Source organism: Lycium barbarum, chromosome 12 (assembly GCF_019175385.1).
Source record: "Lycium barbarum isolate Lr01 chromosome 12, ASM1917538v2, whole genome shotgun sequence".
In the NCBI taxonomy this organism is placed as follows: Eukaryota; Viridiplantae; Streptophyta; class Magnoliopsida; order Solanales; family Solanaceae; genus Lycium; species Lycium barbarum.
The window spans coordinates 95711727-95734424 of NC_083348.1; the positions used below are offsets into that span (position 1 = coordinate 95711727).

Here is a 22698-nt window from a genome sequence, read left to right on the forward strand (position 1 = left end):
TTAGGTTACGTGAATGAAATTAGGGTGGGTCTATACTCTATAGGGATGGGCTTGGATACATTAATTTGGGCCTGAGAGAGTGGACTGAGCATTGTAAAAAAAAATAAAAAATTATTAGTAAATCTTCAAAAAAAAAAAAAAAGCAGTAAATCTTCGGTTAAACTGAAATACCGAAGAACCGTTGACCCGAAACCGAACACCGAACCGAAACACCGAATTTGTTATTAAAAAAAAATGAAATCGAACTGAAACACTGAAAAACCAAACTAATTTGGTTCGGTTCGATTCGGTCCAATTTTTTTATTTTCGGTGTTTATGCCCAGCCTTACCTACTTCAACAATAGGTTCATTGCTCTCAATCCATCAGTCTTGCTTATCCATAATTTTTTTTTTAATGTCAATGTTCTTCTTCTGTCCTTGATAATGATATGGAAGTAACTAGTATTGGCATCACCTTCTTTCAACCACTTAACTCTAGCCTTTTTCCTAAGGATGGAGTCTTGAATTTTGAGGAATCTTGTGTACTCAGCTCTACATCTGGAAAGTTCCATTCTATTCTTAGCAATATTGTTACCAACACAATTTTCCTTTAGTGTTCTCATGTGAGCTTCCAGTCTTTTAGGTTCTTCAAAGATGTTCCCAAAAGTCTGCCTTGACCAGTTACTAAGATCTTTAAAGGTCATCTTAAGTTTCTGATGCAAAACATACAAAGGGTTCTCATGGATAATTTGACCCTAACTGTTTTGAATTGAATGGAGCAAATCAGGATGATCAGCCCAAACGTTCAAGAATTTAAAGTATTTGACAGCATCAGTGACTTCATTATTGATATTGATGAGTAAAGGTGCATGATCAAAGCTAGTTCTTGAAAGATGGGCCACTAAGGTTACATTAAATCAATCAAACCACTCAGAGTTGTACACTATTCTATCCAACCTTTTCCAAATAGTGGAAGGTGGATCTCTATTATCACACCAAGTGTATTCAGAACCAGTGTATCCTGCATCTTGGAGCCCACAACCATGTAGACAAGATAAAAAAATCCAAGTTCTCTTCCATTCCATGTCTTCTACCTCCTTTCTTTTCCTCATTGCAAAAAATTACATTGAAGTCACCAGTAACACTCCATGGCCCTTGGATAGTCTCAACAGTGTTCCTCAGATCGTCCCATAGCTCATTTCTTAGTTTTTCAGTACAATTTTGCATAGACTATGGTGAGAAAGAATACAGGATCATTGTCATGACTAATTTTGATGAGGACTTGTTGTTCTCTGTCTTGAATAATGTCAACCACTACCTCAGCAGTCCAGAACAACCAAATTTTGTTAGAGCAGTTATGAAAATCAGATTTCATTCCCAATCTGCTTTTGAATTTGTCTAGTTTGTTGCTATTCACCCGAGGTTCCTGTAAGAAAATCAGAGGGGCGTGATATTGAGATTGGAATTTTAAGTCTTTCTAAAGATCCATGGGACCCTATTCCTCTAATGTTCCATGATATTGTGTTAATCATAGGAAACATTATAGGGAGGGATTACTTGTAGAGTTGATGTTGATCCTTTCAAGGGGATCAGTTTGGAACAACTTGCCACCACGAATCAACAGGTTTCTAGGGGACAAATTGTTATAGTAAGAGACATTCGGTTGAACTTGATTTGAAGCACTCTCAACAGTATGAGTTCTAATGGTGTTATTCCTCCTCACTTCATTATCGAAATTGGAAATGAGCTTATCTTCAGGCATGCCCTCTATGATCTCATTCCACTTATCGCATGAGATTCAAAGCTTAATTGTTCATCCGGAGTTATCCCCATTAAGAGATTCCTCCGAGTTCTTATAGCTGAGGCTTATTTTTTTATGTTCTTGCTTTATACTTACTTGATTTCCTTATTGATTGTTACTATCTTACACTTTTCTATAACAAATCAATTCACGTATCCTTTAAATCACTAAACAAATTGAAGTGTACCTTTTTGGGGTAAACATTTTCTATTTTTCCTTTGTTCACTTTTTGACGTAGGCATCTTTTGAAAAGTTGAATCTGTAATTTCTAATCAGAAAATGTAGCAGCTGTTAATGATACAGTCCTATTAAGTATTAACCGATGCCAAAATTTTCAACCATGTACTCTATATCAAAAATAGGAATTAAACAACCAAATTCCCGACCGACAGACCAACATAAATGGACTTTTAGCCCTATATAGTTTCTAGAGAACTTAATATATAGTGTCTTCTCTACGCGTACTTTGACTCCAAGCTCTTTGTTACTCTACCGTACCGTTTTGACTTCTGCCAGAAATTTTTTCGTTGAAAAATACTTCTTAAGTGAGCTGCCATCCAAACTCATACAGTATATTACTAGGTTTTGGTATGAACAATAAGATTCCTCAAACCTTGGAATATGGTGTAATTTTTTCTTCCCCCAAACATAATATCCTAATGCAACTAAATAGAAAATCTAATCAAAAGGATGCTCTGGCATTGCGATTATAAAACCAGCTGGCTGAAGCAACTCTGATAAAGATTAAGTACAGGCCATTGTACCTTTGACTTTTTGTTTACTTTATTGACTTTAAATATAACTCATTGGCAAATAAGAGTAAAATTATCCCGATCATTTCAACTCACCACTTGGTTACCTGTTTGGTGATCTATATTAATAAGGATTCGTCGCTCTTCATCCCCTAAATTTTTGTATTTACTTTTCATAATTCTTTGGCTGAACAAGATGTTTCTATAATTAATTACAGAACAATTTATTAAAGAAAAAACAAGTTGAAACAAGTTAGTTAAGGGAACCAATAATACCCCAGAAATCATGGCCAGTTTGATGGAAACTTGAAGACAGATGTGCCATCACTGTATTGAAAAAATTATGGTTTGTGGGAGGAGAAAGAAATGAATTGCTATTTTTTCCAAAGTTGTCTGCAGGCTGTTCTCACGTTGTTATGTCCTCTGCCAACACCTTGTTCCTATCTGGTAATTAAGTTTTCTTATCTAACTTTCAACTTATCTTTTATTTCTAGTCCTACTAATAATGTGCCCAAAAACATGTACTTCTTCCGTCCCAATTTATGTGAAAGTGTTTGAATGGGCACGGAGCTTAAGAAAAAAATGATTTTTTTTTTTTTTTTTTAAAAAAAAATTGAGGTCTAAAATAAGCATAGAAATTTCTGTCATTATAAATCATTTCATTAAAGGTAAAATGAAAAGCATGAAGTTAAATGGTTATTAATATGGAAGAACATGTTTTTTTGGGGCCTACTAAAAATGATAAATTGAGACGGAGGGAGTGTAGAATTGACAACCGGATAACGTAAAATATTGATAAAATATTTTCAAGTAGAATATTACTAATAGATGGTGTGCTTGTTTTGTAAAGAACTATCAATTCAAAATTTTGAGAAAGACCAACAGCCGAGTTGGTGAGCGATACAAAAAAAAAAAAAAAGTTTCTATGTGTTTCAAGCTTTCAGCTATAGTTTTCATTTTCCCCATTTAGTTGCAATACTCCAAGTTATAATAATAAATTAAACCTTGTAAGTTCTGCAAATTGAAATGTCGAAGAACTCTCTTGTACTCGCAAGTTTGGAAGTTTACTTCTCTAGCTATTTCTGAAAGAGAATAATACCGCAAATAAAAATGATCATTAATTTGGTCTTAATATTTATTTATAGACAAATAAATATGCAAAGTGATGTTCATGAATATAGATTTATGTCTTTGCAAGAGTGTGAAAAGCCATGTACTAATTACATGAGATGAATTTATTTTGGAACGAATAACAAGACCACATGTCATGCACAGTGGTAGTTTTTAAATTTAGGTAACAAATAATCATCAAGATCACTATAGGAATTGTCAAATTTATGAAACCATGTACAATATAACTGATAGTCTGTGCCATACTTCACTAAATTTCATATTTTATGAATTGGATCACGTTTGGTTATTCTTGTCGAAGATTAAAGTATTTAATAAAATTATCTCCCGTTTGGTTATAAAGATGATGTTAACTGGAAAAGGATAATTCACGTGGTTGAAAGTCCACTAACCCATCCCTTCTAGAGTCATTTTCCTTCCTTAAACTATATTTTTTTTCTTTGTTTATTCTTTATATTTATCATTCAATAATGGTTGAGTTGTCAGCACAGCCTAATATATCTACAGTACAAACTAAAGTGAATTTCCTAATTAAGTATATATATTATCTACAGTATAAAATATAGGCAAGGAGCTTAATTTCCTAATTAAGTAAAGTGCACATAATTAGTATACTGCACGATATGTTAGAAAATGTTGTATTAAAAAATTAGAAGAAAAAATAGGCGGACTTAACGTCATTACGATCTCATGTGCTAGCTTCAAGAAATATAGGTGACTTGTAGAGTAAGTGTTGCTTTCAGACATGAAATGCATATCTAATAACGGAAAAATTAATAAATGAACATAGAAATATTTAAACATCATATCTGGCAAGATTGGAAGTTTGATTTATCAAGAAACACAATTGTTTAGTAAATGTCTATTTCGGATATCAGGTCGGCCGATATACGTATATATTGATAAAAATTTCTATGCTAGTTAAGAAGATTGGGCACTACTTATTAGAGTCATCAATCAGTAAAACAGGAGCAGTAGCTAACAAATTAGTGAAAGCTAAAAATAAACACTATATACTTCCTCTGGTCATTTTAGTTGTCTTGGTTACTAAACATAATTGGTCCAAATTAACATTTGTCATTTTAGAAAATCAGGAGATAATGATACTTTTAAACTTTACTCTAATAAATCATTCCTTTCTGGTTTTTCAATTGTATATGTGTGCGCTTCTTTTGATTTTTCTTTTTTCTCGATCATATGAGTTGAACAATTGTTAATCTCCTTCACTTTCATGTCTTTTGACACTTTAAGTCGTGGCACTCTCTATGAATAGAATATATGCCTTTTTTTTCTTTTTTTCTTTTCTATTCTTCATCTTCTTTCTCTGATCTCTTCCCTAACTATTACAATGGCTTAAAGACAAATATTTGTACCAAAGTCTTAAATTTCTATTAACATCAATGTTTCTCTCATTTTAACTTCTAAGAAGGCAGCAACAATGATAAACCGAAAAATGACGGTCGTTTTCATGTTACTAAAGGGAACTAAATAATCGAGAAGAGATTGGAAAAATAAGTCGTAGTTGTGGTAATGATTCCTATTAATATTTTTTTGGAGACTTGCAAAAGTGAAAATTCGAAGTAATAAAATCTGGTAATAAGAAATCTAAAGTCCCCAAGGAAAAACGATCAACAATTCTTACTTTTCTGACAACTTCTAAATGTGAGATAAAGAGATTAATTTATAGAAAGAAGTGTTATTTAATCTGATAATATTAATGGTAACTCATTCAAATTCTCCCAATAGGTGCACTAATTGATTTGATTTTTGTAATAGTTTAATTAGATTTTAAATTTCACGTTTAGCACCAATACACATAATCCTCCTTTCTAAGACATGATGTTTAAACTAAACCGAAATTATTTTGCACTTAGCATTTTACATTTACACTTATTCTCTTTATTTCTCCTTTGATTTTCTTCTATTTATAGAATTGCACTAATAATTTTGGGGTAAAATAGTTCTGTCTTATTTTTCACTTGATATGCAATAATTTATCCTTATGTAAACTTTTCTATTTGAATGAATATTTAAATTTCCGTGTTAACTAAATGCTAGATGCAAAATTAGGATTTTAGTTAAGTTTAGTCTTTAGTGTAATTAATGTTTACATTCCTTTTTGACCGGACAAATCCAATCCAACAAGACAATTATTTTTACTTTGGATTATTTTCTCCGGCTTTTAACTTATTGTGATGATCTATTTTAGTTTTTTGGTATCGTTTGTTAATAGGGGAAATTAGTTTCGGGTCTAGCAAAATAATCTTCTCATTTGTTTTAACTTACCTTACAAAAGATCATTTTCAAATCCACAATATACCACGGGAAGCGCGGTCAAATTCACTAATTTTAGTTATCAACAAACAGCAGTACGTGATTACTTTATGGTATCAACCCGGATCAAGAGGAGGAGGAGCACCTGTTTCACAAAGGTATGATTGCTCAACAATTATGGATATATTATAATAGAATTTTTGGAATTTTGCAGGGAAATGGAAGCTTAAGACAACAAATAATCTCATGGTGGATAACTAAGGCTGGAAATCCATTACAGAAACTGCTACTACAAATTCTTCCAGGGATTATTATTTGGCAGATTTGGAAATCAAGATGCAAGCAGAAATACGAGAACAAAAAGATGGATTTAAACAACATCATACTCAACATCAATACACAAGTTGCTATGATAGTTCACAAGCAGTACACGATGATCAGTCCATACCTGAAAGGAGAAGAATTATTTCAGATGAAGGATAAAGTTACACAGAAGATTAACCACATAATGGTGAAATGGGAAAGACCAAAGACTGGATTTGTAAAACTGAATTCTGATGGCTGTGCAAAAGAAAATCCAGGGCCTAGTGGAGCTGGGGGCGTCATTAGAAATGAGCAAGGAAATTTAGTTACTGCATATGGGAAATTCCTTGGCCATATTACTAATAATATGGCGGAAGTGTTAGCTGTTGAAATTGGAATTGCTTGGTGTAAGGACAATGGATACAGCAGGCTGGAAATTGAGGTTGACTCAAAAATGCTAGTGGATTGGATAAAAGAAACTACAGATGTTCCGTGGAATGCTTGGGATTCCATTATGCGATCAAAGGAGATGCTTGAGAAAATGGAGGAATGGAGCATAATACACTGTTTTAGAGAAGGGAATAAAGTAGCTGATGGATTAGCTAATTGGGGACTACGATGCAACAACACAACTTGGATATCTCAGTTCCATCTACTGCCAAAGGAAGCAAGAGGTGCGCTCAAAATGGACAAAATGAACTTCCCTTCCTTTAGGACCAAAATTATTAGAAACTCCTTCTCTCTGAATAGGAGCATGTATAGAACTTACACTTTTGATGTCCCTTGAAGCTTGATTTTGATAGAAAATCAACTCTTTTTGAAAGCTGATTAGAAATCCTACTTTTGCTATAATTGGAGTCTGTTCCAATTAAGTAGGTACAAGGAGTGTTCACTCCTTGGCTGTGTATAATATCCTTTTGATTAATGAAATGCATCCACTCTAGAAGATGGATGAATTAAACAAAACAAAAAAAAAACGTGATTACTTTATGGAATGCCATTATGGAGGAGAAGTAAAAACCACCTGTTAAATAATAGGACACCAATTGTAGGATTTCTAGTTGATCTAATTTCATACATATTATTTAGCAACCTAGATGTTGATAGAGAGAAACCTAGAGAAAAATGGGTTGGTTTGAATTATTTTTTAGAATATTAATTAAGAAATTTTAAGTTATGGTTGCGATAATGAATAGTTATTGGCTTATTGCGGTGTCAAAAACTTGCCTCAGTTCTAGAAATATACTACAGATAACTTGGTGATCACAATCTTCAACAGATCTTGACTCTTCTCTACTTCTTTTTTAATTCTTTTGGAGTCTCAAAAAATAAATCAGAACCTGCCGGCCATCGTGTTGCGCGAGAGGTTGAAAATAGTACTTTATATAATCTAGCTGCTTTAATTTTTCCTTTACTAAAAAGTTTGATAACGTTTTTCTTTTTGGTCACTTAATGTTGATAAAACTTAATTTTAGTCTTTGTGTTATTTAATTAGATATATTAAACCCTAAATTACTTGAAACATGCACTTTGATTCTTTGCTTATGAATTTCACATATTTCTAGAATTTTAATGCTCTACCATTTAAATACTCATGTATTATGTTAAAGTTGTATTGTTACTTCATATTTGAAGGTATTATACTTTTAAAGTAGTTCAAATATAAGATATTTTCTATATAATTACATGGACCAAAAGCACACTATAATTTATTGAAGGTTAAAGTTAATATATTGAATTATATATTACAAGGACCAAAATCAAGAGTATACCAATTACCAATAACTAAGAGACCAAATGTGATATTATGCCTTCCTAAAATTTAAGCCATAATTGCCATGAAACAAACACATCCAACAAAAAAAAAAAAGATGAATCTTACCGCCACTATGTTTATAAAAATTTAATTCCTTTTTTTGCAAGTTTTTTGTTACGTAGCATTTATGAGTAATATCTTTTACTTATAACATTTTTAAAATGTTCTTCATCTGTTTCAATTTATACGATATAATTTGACTGAGCATGAAATTTTAAAAATAAGGAATCTTTTGAAATATGTCATTGTTATTGTATCACATACTTTTGTTATATCATCCATAACTTCATCCAAACTAGTACTATGTTTTTTTTTTTCGGATAATTAATTTTTTCTATAATTCACAAATTAGACTAATATCTTACGTTCTATGATCAATCAGATGCCATTACACATATAACTGAACGGAGTTGGTTTTTTAGAAGAGCAGCATGCTAGTTCAAATTATTCAGGAGCTTGGACTACTTGTAACCAGAGCTGGCTCAAGGGGCAAGCAAGTGAAGCACTTGCTTGAGGCGCCAAAAAATTGTTAATCCCTCCGTTCCATTGACTCAACATGAAGTTTAAGAAAAAAAAAATTGAAACTTATGGTCTGAAACAAGTTATAAATATTTGTATAGTTGTAAATTATTTCATTAAGGGTAAAATGGGAAGTTTTAAGTAAAATTATTTATAAATATAGAAATGTATCAATTTTTTACAATAGACTAAAAAGGAAAGTGTATCACATAAATTGAGACGGGAGTACTTTTTATGTCTAAAGTTTTCTGTTAATAAATATTGAATCTTGTTAAAAATATATATATATAATGTTTGTAAAAGGCAAGAAGTAGATTGAAAAGGACTACTCAAGGGAGGAGATAATTAGCCTTTAAGTGTAGGAAATATATAGGCAAATCACATTTTCAATTTTAGTTCATGTCTTTCAAATTTATATTTGTGCTTGTGCTCTTTTTTTCTTTTTATGCATCTACATATTTCAAAAACACGATAATGAATTGAATAATTTTAAAAACACATTGATTTCATTCTTTCTCATGCTTTTTTTTTTAACCCCTCCCTCATGAGTTCCTCCTTTTTGCTCCCCCGATGACTCGAACACACAACCTTCGGGTTGAAACAAAATAGCAGTCAAACTCTTTTACGGATTAATTTATTTTCTTAACTCACTCTCTCTCTCTCTCTCTCTCTCTCTCTCTCTCTCTCTCTCTCTCTCTCTCTCTCTCTCTCTATCTATCTATATATCTATATATATATATAGGCCTCTCAATGAAATTTGGCTTTACGCCACAAATATCATTGAGCTGCCCCCTGCTTGTAACTTTCATTCAAAGATACGTAATGATAAATATTCATTATTTAATTAGAAAATTCCGAAGAAATATCAAAAACTTGCTAGTCATAAATGATCTCAGTGGCGAACCAAGGGTTTTAAGTTCATGGGTGCTGATCTCCCATCAACGTAAGTTTCTACTGATCATAGAATATAAGTCAAATTATTTGAACACAATAATAAATAATGTTAAGCGAAAAAACATTTTAAAAAGTTAAAAAATAAACGAAAAAGTGAACAAAATATGTTAGAATGCATTAATGGATGGTGCTCTTTCAAGTTCAACTTATAAACTTTGAAGTATGGGACGAAGAAACAAGGTGATCAATTGTGACGTGTTAAATAGTCCAAACCTCAAAATATGTGGCAACGGGTATTATGAGGTCAAGGTTTCTTTTGAAAAAAGAACTTAATGACCAAGTAATCATATTAGTACTATTATTTTTGGAACGAACGAGTATAATTGCTTTGATCCTATTTTATGTGATGCATTTTAATTGGACATAATTAAAAAAAAAAAAAAAAAAAAGGACTTTTAAGAAGAGATGAAGCAAGAAAGATGGGTACTCTTTGTACTTTCCACTATGCGTGGCTACGAGTCCGGAACCAAAATGATCCAAAAAAAAAAAACATTTTAAATCAAAATACCCAACAAAAAAAAAAAGTTACATAACTACCTTTAGCGCAATAAATACTGCGCTAAAGCACTTAACCGTGACGGAGCTGTTAAGTGCTTATACTGCGCTAAACGAAATTTTCTCTCACCTATAACGCACTATATCACCCAACATAAAATCCCATCGGGTTCCACCATTGGTCCCTCCAGTGGCAAAAAAAAAAAAAAAAAAACGCCATTGGAGGCGATTTGAAGGTGGTCCCCACATCAAAAAAAAGTCATTTTCTATTAAATTTCGTCGGGAAAGTTTAGATTCTCGGTATATTCAAGTCAAGGACCAAAATTCTAAGCTCGAATTTTGGGTGGCATACAACTCGATTAAAATAACTCTACAAATAATCTTCGATTAAGATTTTCTACTATGAACTTTTGTTATTATTTTGTTATATACATTATATCCTAAGCATGTTTAACATTTAATCCTTGTTATTTTTCAAAAAAAAAATCAATTTTTTTTTCTTGATCGGACTGGGCAGTGGCTTTTGCCACTGTTCCGAATTTTTTTTTTTTTGTTTAATTCATTATTTGTTAAATGTTTATGAATTGTTAATTTGTTAAATGTTTATGAATTGTTAATTTGTTATATGTTTATGAGTTGTTAATTTGTTAATTGTTTATAAATTGTTAATGAATTATTATTTTGTGAATTGATTATTTGTTAAATATTGATTATGAATTAATTAGTTGTTAAATATTGTTTATGAATTGAAAGAAGTTGATTTGTAATGAATTATTATTTTGTTAACACTTTGTTTGGATGATTGGTATGTATTGTTTCATAATGTATCGTATTGTGTTGTACTGTATAGGACCAAATCAGTCGTTACATAAAATAAGACCTTTCGTCGTTACATAACAATGGATTTAACGATACGATACATTAAAATTAAAGTAAAAATCAAAGCAAACATTGTATTTAAACTAACAACACAATATAATACAATAGGTAACAACCATCCAAACAAGTTGTAAATGATTATGAATTGTTAATCTATATTATTTTAAAAGCATGAATACATATGTTAAATAAAAAAAGATTATCTAAAAATGAATAGTTAAATTTCTTCTTTTCATAAATACATAAGTTAACGATAAAAATGTAAAGTTTGTAGGAAAATATGTGGTCGACGAATATACTCTTTTAGTCTAATTTTATCGTAATTGTGTTGGCTATTTGGTCAACTAAAAATATATCACATATTCAAAATAGAGTTCTAAACAAATATTACTGCTGAATTTCGATTCCCAAACTAATTATCTTAAAAGTCTTTGCCATCACATAATTCAAAACTAATTAACTTAAAAGTCTTTGCCATCACATATGTGTCCTTACTATCACATATTAAATTTACTGCACATTTAATATGACGAAACTTATGTTGAAAATAATTATTTTTATTCCAATATTTGGTTGGAGAGTGAAAATAATTGTTGGAAAAGATTATCTAATAAAGATTTATACATTCAAAATAAATATTGTATTCAAGATAATAAGTAGATATTTTTTTTCCAAGTTGCTTATCAATAGAATATAAATAATATTATAAAAATCAACAAGAAATATTCGTGCAACGCACGTACATAGAGACTACATATCCCCAAAATATAGTAATCTCCTATTATGTTAATTATGCGATTTTTATTTTATTTATTTGTGAAATTCTTTATCCCACGTTAATTATTCACAAGATATAATACTACATAATTCACATATTCCCTACAAATTAAGAATTAGTTAATATAATTTATCTTTCATTTCAAGAATAATGACTAATTTAGTTTGTACAAACCGGACTCTTTCATGGATCTGAATGTTCCCCCTAGGCCCAATGATCACCCGCGGCCTGATGATCACCCGGGGCCCGATGATTACCCGGGGCCTGCTGTTCACCCGGGGCCCGCTGATAGATCAGTATTGTCTTTGCAAGGCAATCATAGGTCGGAGTTATTATGGGCTAGTACTACAGGGATATCGACTAGGCTCCGTCCTCGTAGCCTGCAGAGAGCGTGGCCTCTTTTACGCGAGCGCTCCCACACCCTCGAGTCTTGGAGATATTATTTCGGGGCAGCATTTATCGTTGCATGTCCGTTGGTCAAGTACAGCATGATTGGGCGCTCATTACGGCCATGGTTGAGAGGTGGAGGCCGGAGACACATACCTTCCATCTTCGCACTGGTGAGGCCACGATTACACTTCAGGATGTGGAGGTCCTCTTTGGATTGCGGGTAGATGGAGAGCCACTATACGCTCGGTACGAGCCTCCTCCTGGTCAGACGTGGGTGACAGAGTTGACTAGGCTCACCCACTTCGTGCCTGATGCGGCGGCCCAGATATCGGGACAGAGTCGGGTTCAGCTTAGTGCACTCTGCACTTATTTGGAGGGTCTAGATCCGGTTGTGGACGGCACCCCACAGGACGATGTTGATCGTCATGCCCGTTTGTACCTGCTTATTATATTCGGGGGCATCTTGTTCCCGAACTCATCGAGTGCCTTTGTTAGTTTACGTTATTTGGTTTTCTTGAAGCATCTGGACTGCTTGGGAGACTACAGCTGGGGCGGTGCTGTTTTGGCGTATCTTTACAGATGCCTGTGTCGAGCGTCTATTGGTGCTGTCAGAGATGTGTGTAGATTTTGTGCTCTTCTCCAGGTAATATTTTAAGTGTTCGTTCCTTTAATGTAAACAAACCTCTTGAAACGACGACTAAAAAATCATATTTTCTAATATCGCTTACAGTTATTGGCATGGGAGAGGATGCTGCCTTTTCAGCCCGTATCTAGGCATTACCTCGAGATTGACATGCCTTATGCGAGGAGGTGGACAGTGGCTTTTGACCGGGATGTGGATACGCACCACAGTATTCTTCCATTCCGGGACCAGCTTGATCACATGACGGACGATGCGGTAAAATTATTTAACTTTACATTATTAATTTAATTAAACGTCTTTTCTACTTGGTGATCACTGATTTGTATTTATATGGATGTCGTACGCTGCTATATTAGATGGTTTGTTGGCCTTTTGCAGGGCAGGTCAGGGGTTTTGAAGGTCGCGGTGTCCATTGATATACCTGGACATCGTAGAGGACCACATTCCCGAGCGTGTCTTACGACAGTTTGGGCATACACAGAGTATACCCCCTGACGTCCGTCATGAGCTCCGACATTACCAACGGGACGATCGGGCTGCCGTTGATGATGATTTTCTAGCTTTCATGGCTGTCCAGCTCCACCGTTGGGAGAACAGGTTGGGCACTTTAGCGATGGTCGGCCATTTGACACCCATTGAGGATTACATGCGCTGGTATCATCAGATCATATGCCGATTGATCGGCAACCTAGCTTTGCGTCCCGCTAGGGATGTAGGATACTTAGCACTCGCGGGGCAATACGAGGCATTGGTAAGTTTATCGTATTTAGATTTATTTAATTGCATTAATTGTTACGTTTTAAAAAATAACCTTTTTTTTTTACTTTTGAACACAAATGCAGTTGGTGGCCGTATAGCGATTACGCATCTTGGGGTTAGAGCATATGCCTTACTCGGGCTTACGGGGCTTGCGTCGAAGATGGTACGGATATCCGAGGATGGTATCCGGCAGGCAAGAGAGATTAGGTGCATGGAGGAGCTTGTTCCGAAGGCTGAGTATCAGGCAGCGCCAGGAGGATGACCCGGTGCTCCCAGAGGAGGATGCCGTGCTGGCAGAGGATGCCGTGCTGCCAGAGGATGCCGTGCGCGTAGAGGACGCGGTGCTGCTGCTAGAGGACCTAGTGGTAGAGGACACCATCTGGTAGATGAGGCAGATGAGGTCGATTCCATTGCAAAGCACGTTCCCGATCTAGTCTAACCGCCGCCGTTCCATGCCGGTGGCAACTCACCTGGGGACTCACCTACGTTTACGCCGGCGGTCCTACTTGCTGAGATACCTGGGTCTTCATCACAGCCAAGCCAGAATGCATACATGGATAGGGCTGGGCATAAATACCGAAAACCGAAAAACCGAATCGAACCGAACTGAAACTTCAACAAACCGAACCGAACCGAACTAGTTTGGTTCAGTGTTTGGTGTCCACCGTAAAAAAACCGAAACCGAAATAGCCGAACCGAAGTTTGATAAAACCGAACGCGCACCGAAATTTAATACATTACCCAAAAAAAATTAAAATAGTCCAGGCCCATTAAGTTTAAAGCATAAAAAACCCAATTGTAATAAGTCCTCTTTTGCATTTGTATCCCTAATTTTCCACTTCAATTGAGAAAATCAAATATCCTAAACAAAGAAAGGTAACTAGGATGCGTCTTTAGGATTAATGTATGTTCTTTATGTGTTTTCTTAATTATTCTTACGGTATGTATATAACACCTAGTAATCCTATATCATGATTATAGTTTTCTGTTCTTGTGTATCCTGTTTGTTTGATTTTGATTTCAATTTATCAGTTTTATATTTTATTGCTTTTGAGATTTTGAATTAGTGTCAATGGAATCGCTTCTAATATTATATCAAAAAAACTAAATTGAAAAAACTGAAACCGAACCGAACCGAACTAGTTTGGTTCGGTGTTCGGTGTCCACCTTCAAAAAACTGAAGCCGAAATAGCCAAACCGAAGTTTGATAAAACCGAACCGAAAAACCAAATGCCCACCTCTATACATGGAGGAGCGTCATAACGTTGATTGGGCGGCGTTACGCGCTTCATTAGCTGATGAGCGGCCTGTGAGGAATTTAGAGGGAGCCAGGATTCTTGACTTCGATAAGATTTTGATCCTGGTTAGTATTTAAAATACTTATTTGTTCATTTAAATTTCTTATTTTATATATATATGTTACTCATTATTTAGTAATATTTTATATTTTAGGATTCGGCGCCAGTGGGTCCACCAGAGCCACCCACTCAAGCGTTTTCTCATGGGCCTGCCGAGCCAGCGGTGTCTTCCCATGTGACTGTCGAGCCACAGGTAAGCTTTTTATTAAAATTAGTTTTATTCAATATAAGGCCAATATTTAATATATATATATATATATATATATATGATTATTTAAAGTACTTATTTTAAATATGTATGTTACTTATTATTTCGTTTTTTTCATATTTTAGGATTCGGTGCCAGTGGGTCCACAGGAGCGACCCATTCAGGAGCTTCTCATCAGCCTACCGAGGCAGAGGTGTCTTCTCATGAGACTACAGAGGCATGTAAGATTTTTACTTAAAGCAAATTTTATTCTATATAAGGTAAATATTTATTTAATTTTTATAACCTTTATTTGGACTTCGAACAGCATCTCGTTCAGGAGACTACCTCATATTCACCACCAGACCCATCTCAGGAGCCTACAGACCCATCTCAGGAGCCTACTCAGGCGCCCGTTGACACACAGGTTTGATTATTCAACAAAAGTTAATGTATTCAATATAAATAAGAAATGGTACTAATTATTATATACTTTTCAGGTTCATCCTTCAGCGCCTGCAGTGGCGACTCCCGACGAGGAAGAGGTCGAGTTTCTAGACCCATGTCAGCATGAGGTTCTGCCTGTGCTAGCGGGACCAGATCCCAAGAAGAAGCACATTCTAGTCAAGGGCACACGGTCCAGGGGAAGAATCATGACTTGGAGCGCCCGGTTATTAAGAGGAAAAAGGGCGATGGAGACGATGGTGAGGGCGGTGGGGATGGTATGAGCCTTAGGCCTAAGGATAGTCTCAGACATACCACATGTGGGACCCATCCACGATAGTGTATATACATTAGTGTTGTACAGTTTATCGTAAATATTATATATTTTTTGCATATTTATAAATATTATCTTAGTCTTTATTATTGTTTATAGTTTCACATCCTAAATTGATAATTAAAAAAAACGTGAAACATTCGAAATAAAGTTAAGCATTAATTTAAAAATAACATGAAACCCTAAAAGATAAATAACGTAAAGCTAATGACTACAAGTCTTCAAACAAAAAATGGCTTCTAGCACTTTTCAACCACTAAAACGACAATCCAAACTTTTGTGTATCCTTGATGTATTGAGCCTACCTTATTAATTGTACAAATATAAGTAGGGTTCTATATAAAATATTGAAGTTCCGGAGTCTCAAAGCATGATTAATATACGGCTAAACTACGTAAAAAAGAGTAAAAATTTAATAAGAGGTTGTTTTTGGAAAAAGGTGGACTCCTATAGCGCAGTATTTTACTGCGCTATAGGTCAGTGAAACTTTGGTTTAGCGCAGTAAAATACTACGCTAAAGCACCTAACGGCTCTGTCACGGTTAAGTGCTTTAGCGCAGTATTTTACCGCGCTAAAGGTAGTTATGTAACCTTTTTTTTTGTTGGGTATTTTGGTTCAAAATATTTTTTTTTTAGGTCATTTTGGTTCCGGACTCGTGTGGCAACGTAAGACATTAGATGATTTCTTCTCATCTAAAGTCCCAGCGAGACAAAAATGTTATTAGATGATTTCTTTTCATGTGTCACAACCTTGATGAACAGGATTACTAGGGACATGTGCTGGTGACCATATAAAATTAGTTAAGGTGCACATAAATTGTCCTGACGCCACGATTAATTAAAAAAAAATGATCTTTATAACATGTGATCTAATCATTAATATATGTGTGGTTTAACCATCTAATAAATATAAAATGAGAAATTTAAAATTAAGTTATTTCTAAATTTATAAAAGTTATCTTTTTGGGAATAAACTAAAACGAAAAATGTATTACAAAAATTGTATAAATTGTATTATGTGACAGAGAGGGTAATAGCCGTACGAGGAGTATATCTTTTAAGTAGATAATACGATAGTAGTATTCACACCGCTACGCGCAAAAGACTCGGGTTCAAAATTGAACCGCTACTACCAACAGAAAACGTGGGTAAACCCAAAGTCCACAGATGATTCGCATTAACCGGAACATATTTGTATTAGGGGGTGGTCAAAAAGTTAATACGGACTCTGGCAAATAGAGATCAAAATTTTATTTTCTTTCCATCGCTTTTGAATTAAGAGAAACAAACACGAAGCTTCCAACGATCCTCGAAACTTTCCACACGTGCCTATTACTTCTAATATTTTATGTTGTAGTATTTCCAAGAGTAATAATCATAGAGTGAGAACACAATATTTAATTGATGTTCAACCTATTTCCTCTTTTCTTCTATTTTCTTGCAGTCAACACAATCATTCAAGCAAAGTACAAGTATAAAAACACAAGAATTCTTGACATACAACATCTGAAACCAAAAGTCTTTTTATCCCTCTGAGTCTAAGGGAATACTTTCCACTGCTTTACACGAGACTTCATATATCCACTTAATTTGTGTTCCTCAAATATCTACACAAGATACTGATTGTGATTTTGGAATCTATTTATATAGGCAAGATCTAAACCTTGGAGAGTACTGATTATTTAAGATATACACAATTTCTTCTCAAGAATGGATATTTCATCAGCTACATGGTGGTCTGAAATGGTAAGACAATAATATGAGCACTTATTAGCTAGAGAAGTTTTCTTTTGTTGCGAAAGTTCCCTATAATTTTATCTAGTACCTTGTAGTAATTAACATGTTCTTTGACAAATACAGGATCTTATGAATATGAATGATCTTAACTACATTGATCACTGCCAAATGATGACCACATTTGACGATTTGCCTTTCAATAATAACCCTTTTACCTCTTGCACCTATGGTAATGTTCAAGCTTCTCAGGCTGCTGAAATTTTATTAGAGGGAGAGCCAGCTTTTTGCAGTTCCACAAACACTGATTACCAAAATACCTCTTTTTCTTCTCCTTCTACCTCTCCTCCGCCGTCGTCTTCATCCAATGTCATTTCTTTCTCTAACACAAGTTCGCCATCAACCACTACTTCTTCTGCCCAAAACTACTTTGAAAAATTGAAGACCTCCGTGAAGTCTGAGGTCCCATCAGGAACTACCATAAACTTCTCCTCGTCAAATATTTCTCTGGACTCAGATTTTGACGATAGTCAGCAACTATTCCAGGCCATGGGATTTGGGGCTGATGATAATACTCAGAAGAAGGGTTATGGTAGGACACCTTTACAGGCACAAGACCACGTTCTGGCTGAAAGAAAACGAAGAGAAAGGCTCACACAGTACTTTATAACTTTGTCTACCCTCATCCCAGACCTAAAGAAGGTATTTTTTTTTCACTCTATTCGTCATTTTATGTCAAAAGCTACTGAAAAATCTTGATGTAGTGCTTTAAAAAAAAAAAAAAAAAAAAAAAAACTTGATGAAGTGCTTAGTATCTGACCTCCACTTTGTTTGAGAGTTATATCCTATATAGCAACTCTAAAATTGTAACCATACTTGAGATTGATTGTGTCAATTTATAGTGTTATGATGAGCCAATTTATAGTGTTTGGGATGGGTTCAATTGAACCCACAATAATTATTTTAGACCATGGTATAAATATTTTGATTTGAATCATATTTAGATCATAGTATAAATATTTTTTATTTGAATCATACTTCCAATAAAGGATTTAAAATCTTGAATTCATTAGGATTATATCCTAAATTCGTCTCTAAATTTGTGTATTCTGGTGTTTGTTAATCTTGTAACAGTTGGACAAGGCATCAATACTGGGAGACGCGATTAAATACATAAAACAGCTGCAAGAACAAGTAAAAACCCTCGAGGAACAAGCCAATAAATATAGCGAGGAACCGGCAGTTGCAGTTAAGAGACCTCGATTGTTCTCAAGTTATGACAATTCTTCAATTACTTCTAATGAAAACTCTAATGGTAGAACCAACAAATCAGTCCCAGATACTGAAGTTAGAGCTGCAGATGGAAACGTTTTGATTAGGATTTGTTGCATAAAGCAAGCAAGAATAATAAAGGAAATATTCAGCGAAATAGAAAAGTTTCGTCTCACTATTACTAGTAGTAGCGTCATCCCTTTTGGCTATAATACGACTCACATGACCATTGTTGCTCAGGTATTAACATAATCTTTTGAAATTCATTGAACTATCATTTACTCCAATTGACTTATGTAGCTAATATTTTGAACAAAATTTTTGAAACAGATGGATCATCAGCTGAACATGTCAACGAAATATGTCGCGAATAAAATACGTTTGTCTATAATGAAGCTTATCAGTAGCCATGAAGAATCCAATTCTCTAGTTGCATAGAGAATTTCAAGATTGTCAGAAGCTAATTTTCGGCTATTTCAGTGATAGTGTTAATTTAGAATGTAAAGGTGGGTCTCATTGACTTCGTTTTTGGGTAAAAGGTTTTCATTATTGTGGACTGGGGCTATGTTTTTTTTTTTTTCGGGTCACAAGTTGGGACCCGTTTTACAATAGCCCCACTTGCTACAAATGAGGCTGGCTCACTCTTTTTTGACAAGTCATGGAGTTCCACTAAGTGGTCCTATTCTTGTTCTCCTTTGGGGGACTGCTAGCTACAGGCCATGCACGTTTAGTTTTCTTTTCTCTCGTTTTGTTTTTGGGCTTTTAAGTAACTAATTTTTGGCCTTTCTTGTATACTACTCGACAATAGTTTTTGTCTACTTGTATTGATGGCTTGATGGTGTAATAAATACATGTTTATTGGAGTTACGGTAATTAGTTAAATCCCTTGTCGTCTTTAATTTGGATGCATGAAAGTATCACATTCTCCTCAATCCTGTCACACCCAAATCCGGCTAACCTGATCGATGGGCAAGCAGTATTAGAGGATAGGTTAGCCTTTTATTAGAGATAAAAAATAAACATTCTCAAAATACAGGATGATAATTTTCACAACACATAAAATTCATAAATATCTAGTCAATCCTATTACATCTTCGCCCCATCTACGTTTTACATTAGTATCTTTTAGAATATTCTTTAAGGCTTTCGATAATTTTAAAAAGTGGCATACTTTCCAATTTTTAAATATTCGGACATATGAAATGATAGTTCTCAACATATTCATAAATCCCGTTAGATAAATTGTTTCCAAATACCGTTAATGAATATTCATATTTTGCACACTTAATGAATATAAAAGAATTTCTTAGGCGTACTCTCCTATCGTGCCGACAAAAATTCCCTTAGATATGTTACCACAATGGTTTTCCCATGGAGTTTCAATACATACATAGCTTGCACATACATAGCTTGCCTAAATATTTTTCTTACACCATCTAAAACTCTATTTGAGCAAAATAATTATCCTAAATTTTCCACATTGTTTACGAAGTTATATTTCTGCAAATATGTAAGTTCCTTCATAAATTCTCTCATGACAAGAGGCCTTGCAAGTTGCGACGTGAGTGAAATTAAGATATAAGTTATGACAATATAAATTTTTAATAAAATATTTCTCACGTAACATGTACACAATGGTAAAATTAATGATGTGGCGGTGACATGTTATTGTTCGGCCAAAAATTTCAGTTTTTAGTGATTCATTTTTTATGAACGTAGTATTCATTCATAATTTAGTGACTTTATTGTTACAAAAATTAGTTTTATGATTTTAGAGTCAAAAGTAGTTAGCTTAGTGATTTACTATTACGAAAACAGTTTTGTGACTTTAGAGTTAAAAAGAAAGTAAATTTAGTGATAGTCAGTGAAATTAACCCAAATAATACCCTATAGCTTAATTATAGTAAGAAATATGAAAATTACAAAAACATGAATACTTAAGGGAGGTTTTTACGTATTCTCTCCCAAAAGTATGATTCTCTTAACTTTATGGAACCCTTTTTTCCATTTGACTAAAAGGTTGTCCTAATTATAACATAAAATCGTAAGAAGAAGTTGAAAGAAGTTTCAACTTCTTCTTTTTACTTGATTCAAAGAAAGGAAGAAATATAAATCCCAAGTTTGAAAAGTGAAAAGTAGTGTGGAAGATGATGAACCGGCACCACTTTTTAGTAGTACAGAAGACTATGGGAATCCGCGACTTTTGTAGTACCAAAAAAAAAATATTAAATCAAACTAGTACAAAAAAAAAAAATTACATTAGTAGTATTCACGCACGAAATTCGTGCATGAAAGGACCAAAGTGCAAAATTGGACTTTGGGCCTTTCACGCATGAAATTCATACGTGAAGGAGAACCCAATTTCTCATGCTTCTTTCTTACTAATCATGACTTACAAGTTGTAGGCATTTGTTATCATGATTTGCAAGTTGTACGTGCAAATAGGCTTGAAAGTATTTATTATTAGAGTTCGGAACCAAAATGCCCCCAAAAAAATCACTTTGAACAAAAAAAAAAAAAAAAATCTATAACGCAGTAAAATACTGCGTTATAGAAATAATACCAAAAAAAAAAAATTATAACGCAGTAAAATACTGTATTATAGAAACAGTGCTAAAACAAATCTATAATGCAGTAATCGTTGGTCAAAGTATGACGTTTCGGAGTCTTGACACACGACTAATTGTTGGTCAAAGTATGAAAAAAAACACTAAGTCTTTTCAAACAAAACTTACTTCGGGCACCTTTTCAACCCCTAAAATGACGATCCGAACGTCTACGTATCCTTGATGTATTGGGCCTACATTATTGTACGCAGAAAAAAATATCAGGTTCTATATAAAATATTGACGTTTCGGAGTCTTGACACACGACTAATCGTTGGTCAAAGTATGGAAAAAAACTAAGTTTTTTCAAACAAAACCTACTTCGGACACCTTTTCAACCCCTAAAATGACGATCCAAACGTCTACGTATCCTTGATGTATTGGGCCTACATTATTGTATGCAGAAAAAAATATCAGGTTCTATATAAAATATTGACGTTTATGAGTCTTGACACACGACTAATCGTTGGTCAAAGTATGGGAAAAAAACTAAGTTTTTTCAAACAAAACCTACTTCAGGCACCTTTCCAACCCCTAAAATGACGATCCGAACGTCTACGTATCCTTGATGTATTGGGCCTACATTATTGTACGCAGAAAAAAATATCAGGTTCTATATAAAATATTGACGTTTCGAAATCTTGACACACGGCTAATCGTTGGTCAAAGTATGAAAAAACAGTAAGTTTTTCCAAAAAAAACTTACTTCGGGCACATTTTCAACCCCTAAAATGACGATCTGAACGTCTACGTATCCTTAATGTATTGGGCCTACATTATTGTACACAGAAAAAAATATCAGGTTCTATATAAAATATTGACGTTTTGGTGTCTTGACACACGGCTAATCGTTGGTCAAAGTATGAAAAAAACACTAAGTTTTTCCAAACAAAACTTACTTTGGGCACCTTTTCAACCCCTAAAATGACGATCCGAACGTCTACGTATCCTTGATGTATTGGGCCTACATTATCGTACGCAGAAAAAAATATCAGGTTCTATATAAAATATTGACGTTTCGGAGTCTTGACACACGACTAATCATTGGTCAAAATATGGAAAAAAACACTAAGTGTTGCAAAAAATAAAGTTGGCCAATTTTTTTTTTTGGTACTGTTTCTATAACGCAGTATTTTACTGCGTTATAATTTTTTTTTTTTGGTTCAAAGTGATTTTTTTGGGGGCATTTTGGTTCCGAACTCTAATAATAAATACTGTCAAGCCTATTTGCACGTACAACTTGCAAATCATGATAACAAATGCCTACAACTTGCAAGTCATGATTAGTAAG

The 22698-nt window shown here is 34.1% G+C and overlaps 1 protein-coding gene across 1 annotated transcript; it reads left to right on the plus strand.

The window, feature by feature from the left end:
* Positions 1–17308: 17308 nt before the first annotated feature.
* Positions 17309–19664, plus strand: LOC132622748 (transcription factor bHLH18-like). Its single transcript, XM_060337412.1, has 4 exons — positions 17309–17541; positions 17656–18231; positions 18664–19041; positions 19132–19664. Exons 1-4 carry the CDS (start codon positions 17506–17508, stop codon positions 19237–19239), a joined length of 1098 nt encoding a protein of 365 aa, XP_060193395.1. The 5' UTR covers positions 17309–17505; the 3' UTR covers positions 19240–19664.
* Positions 19665–22698: the final 3034 nt, after the last annotated feature.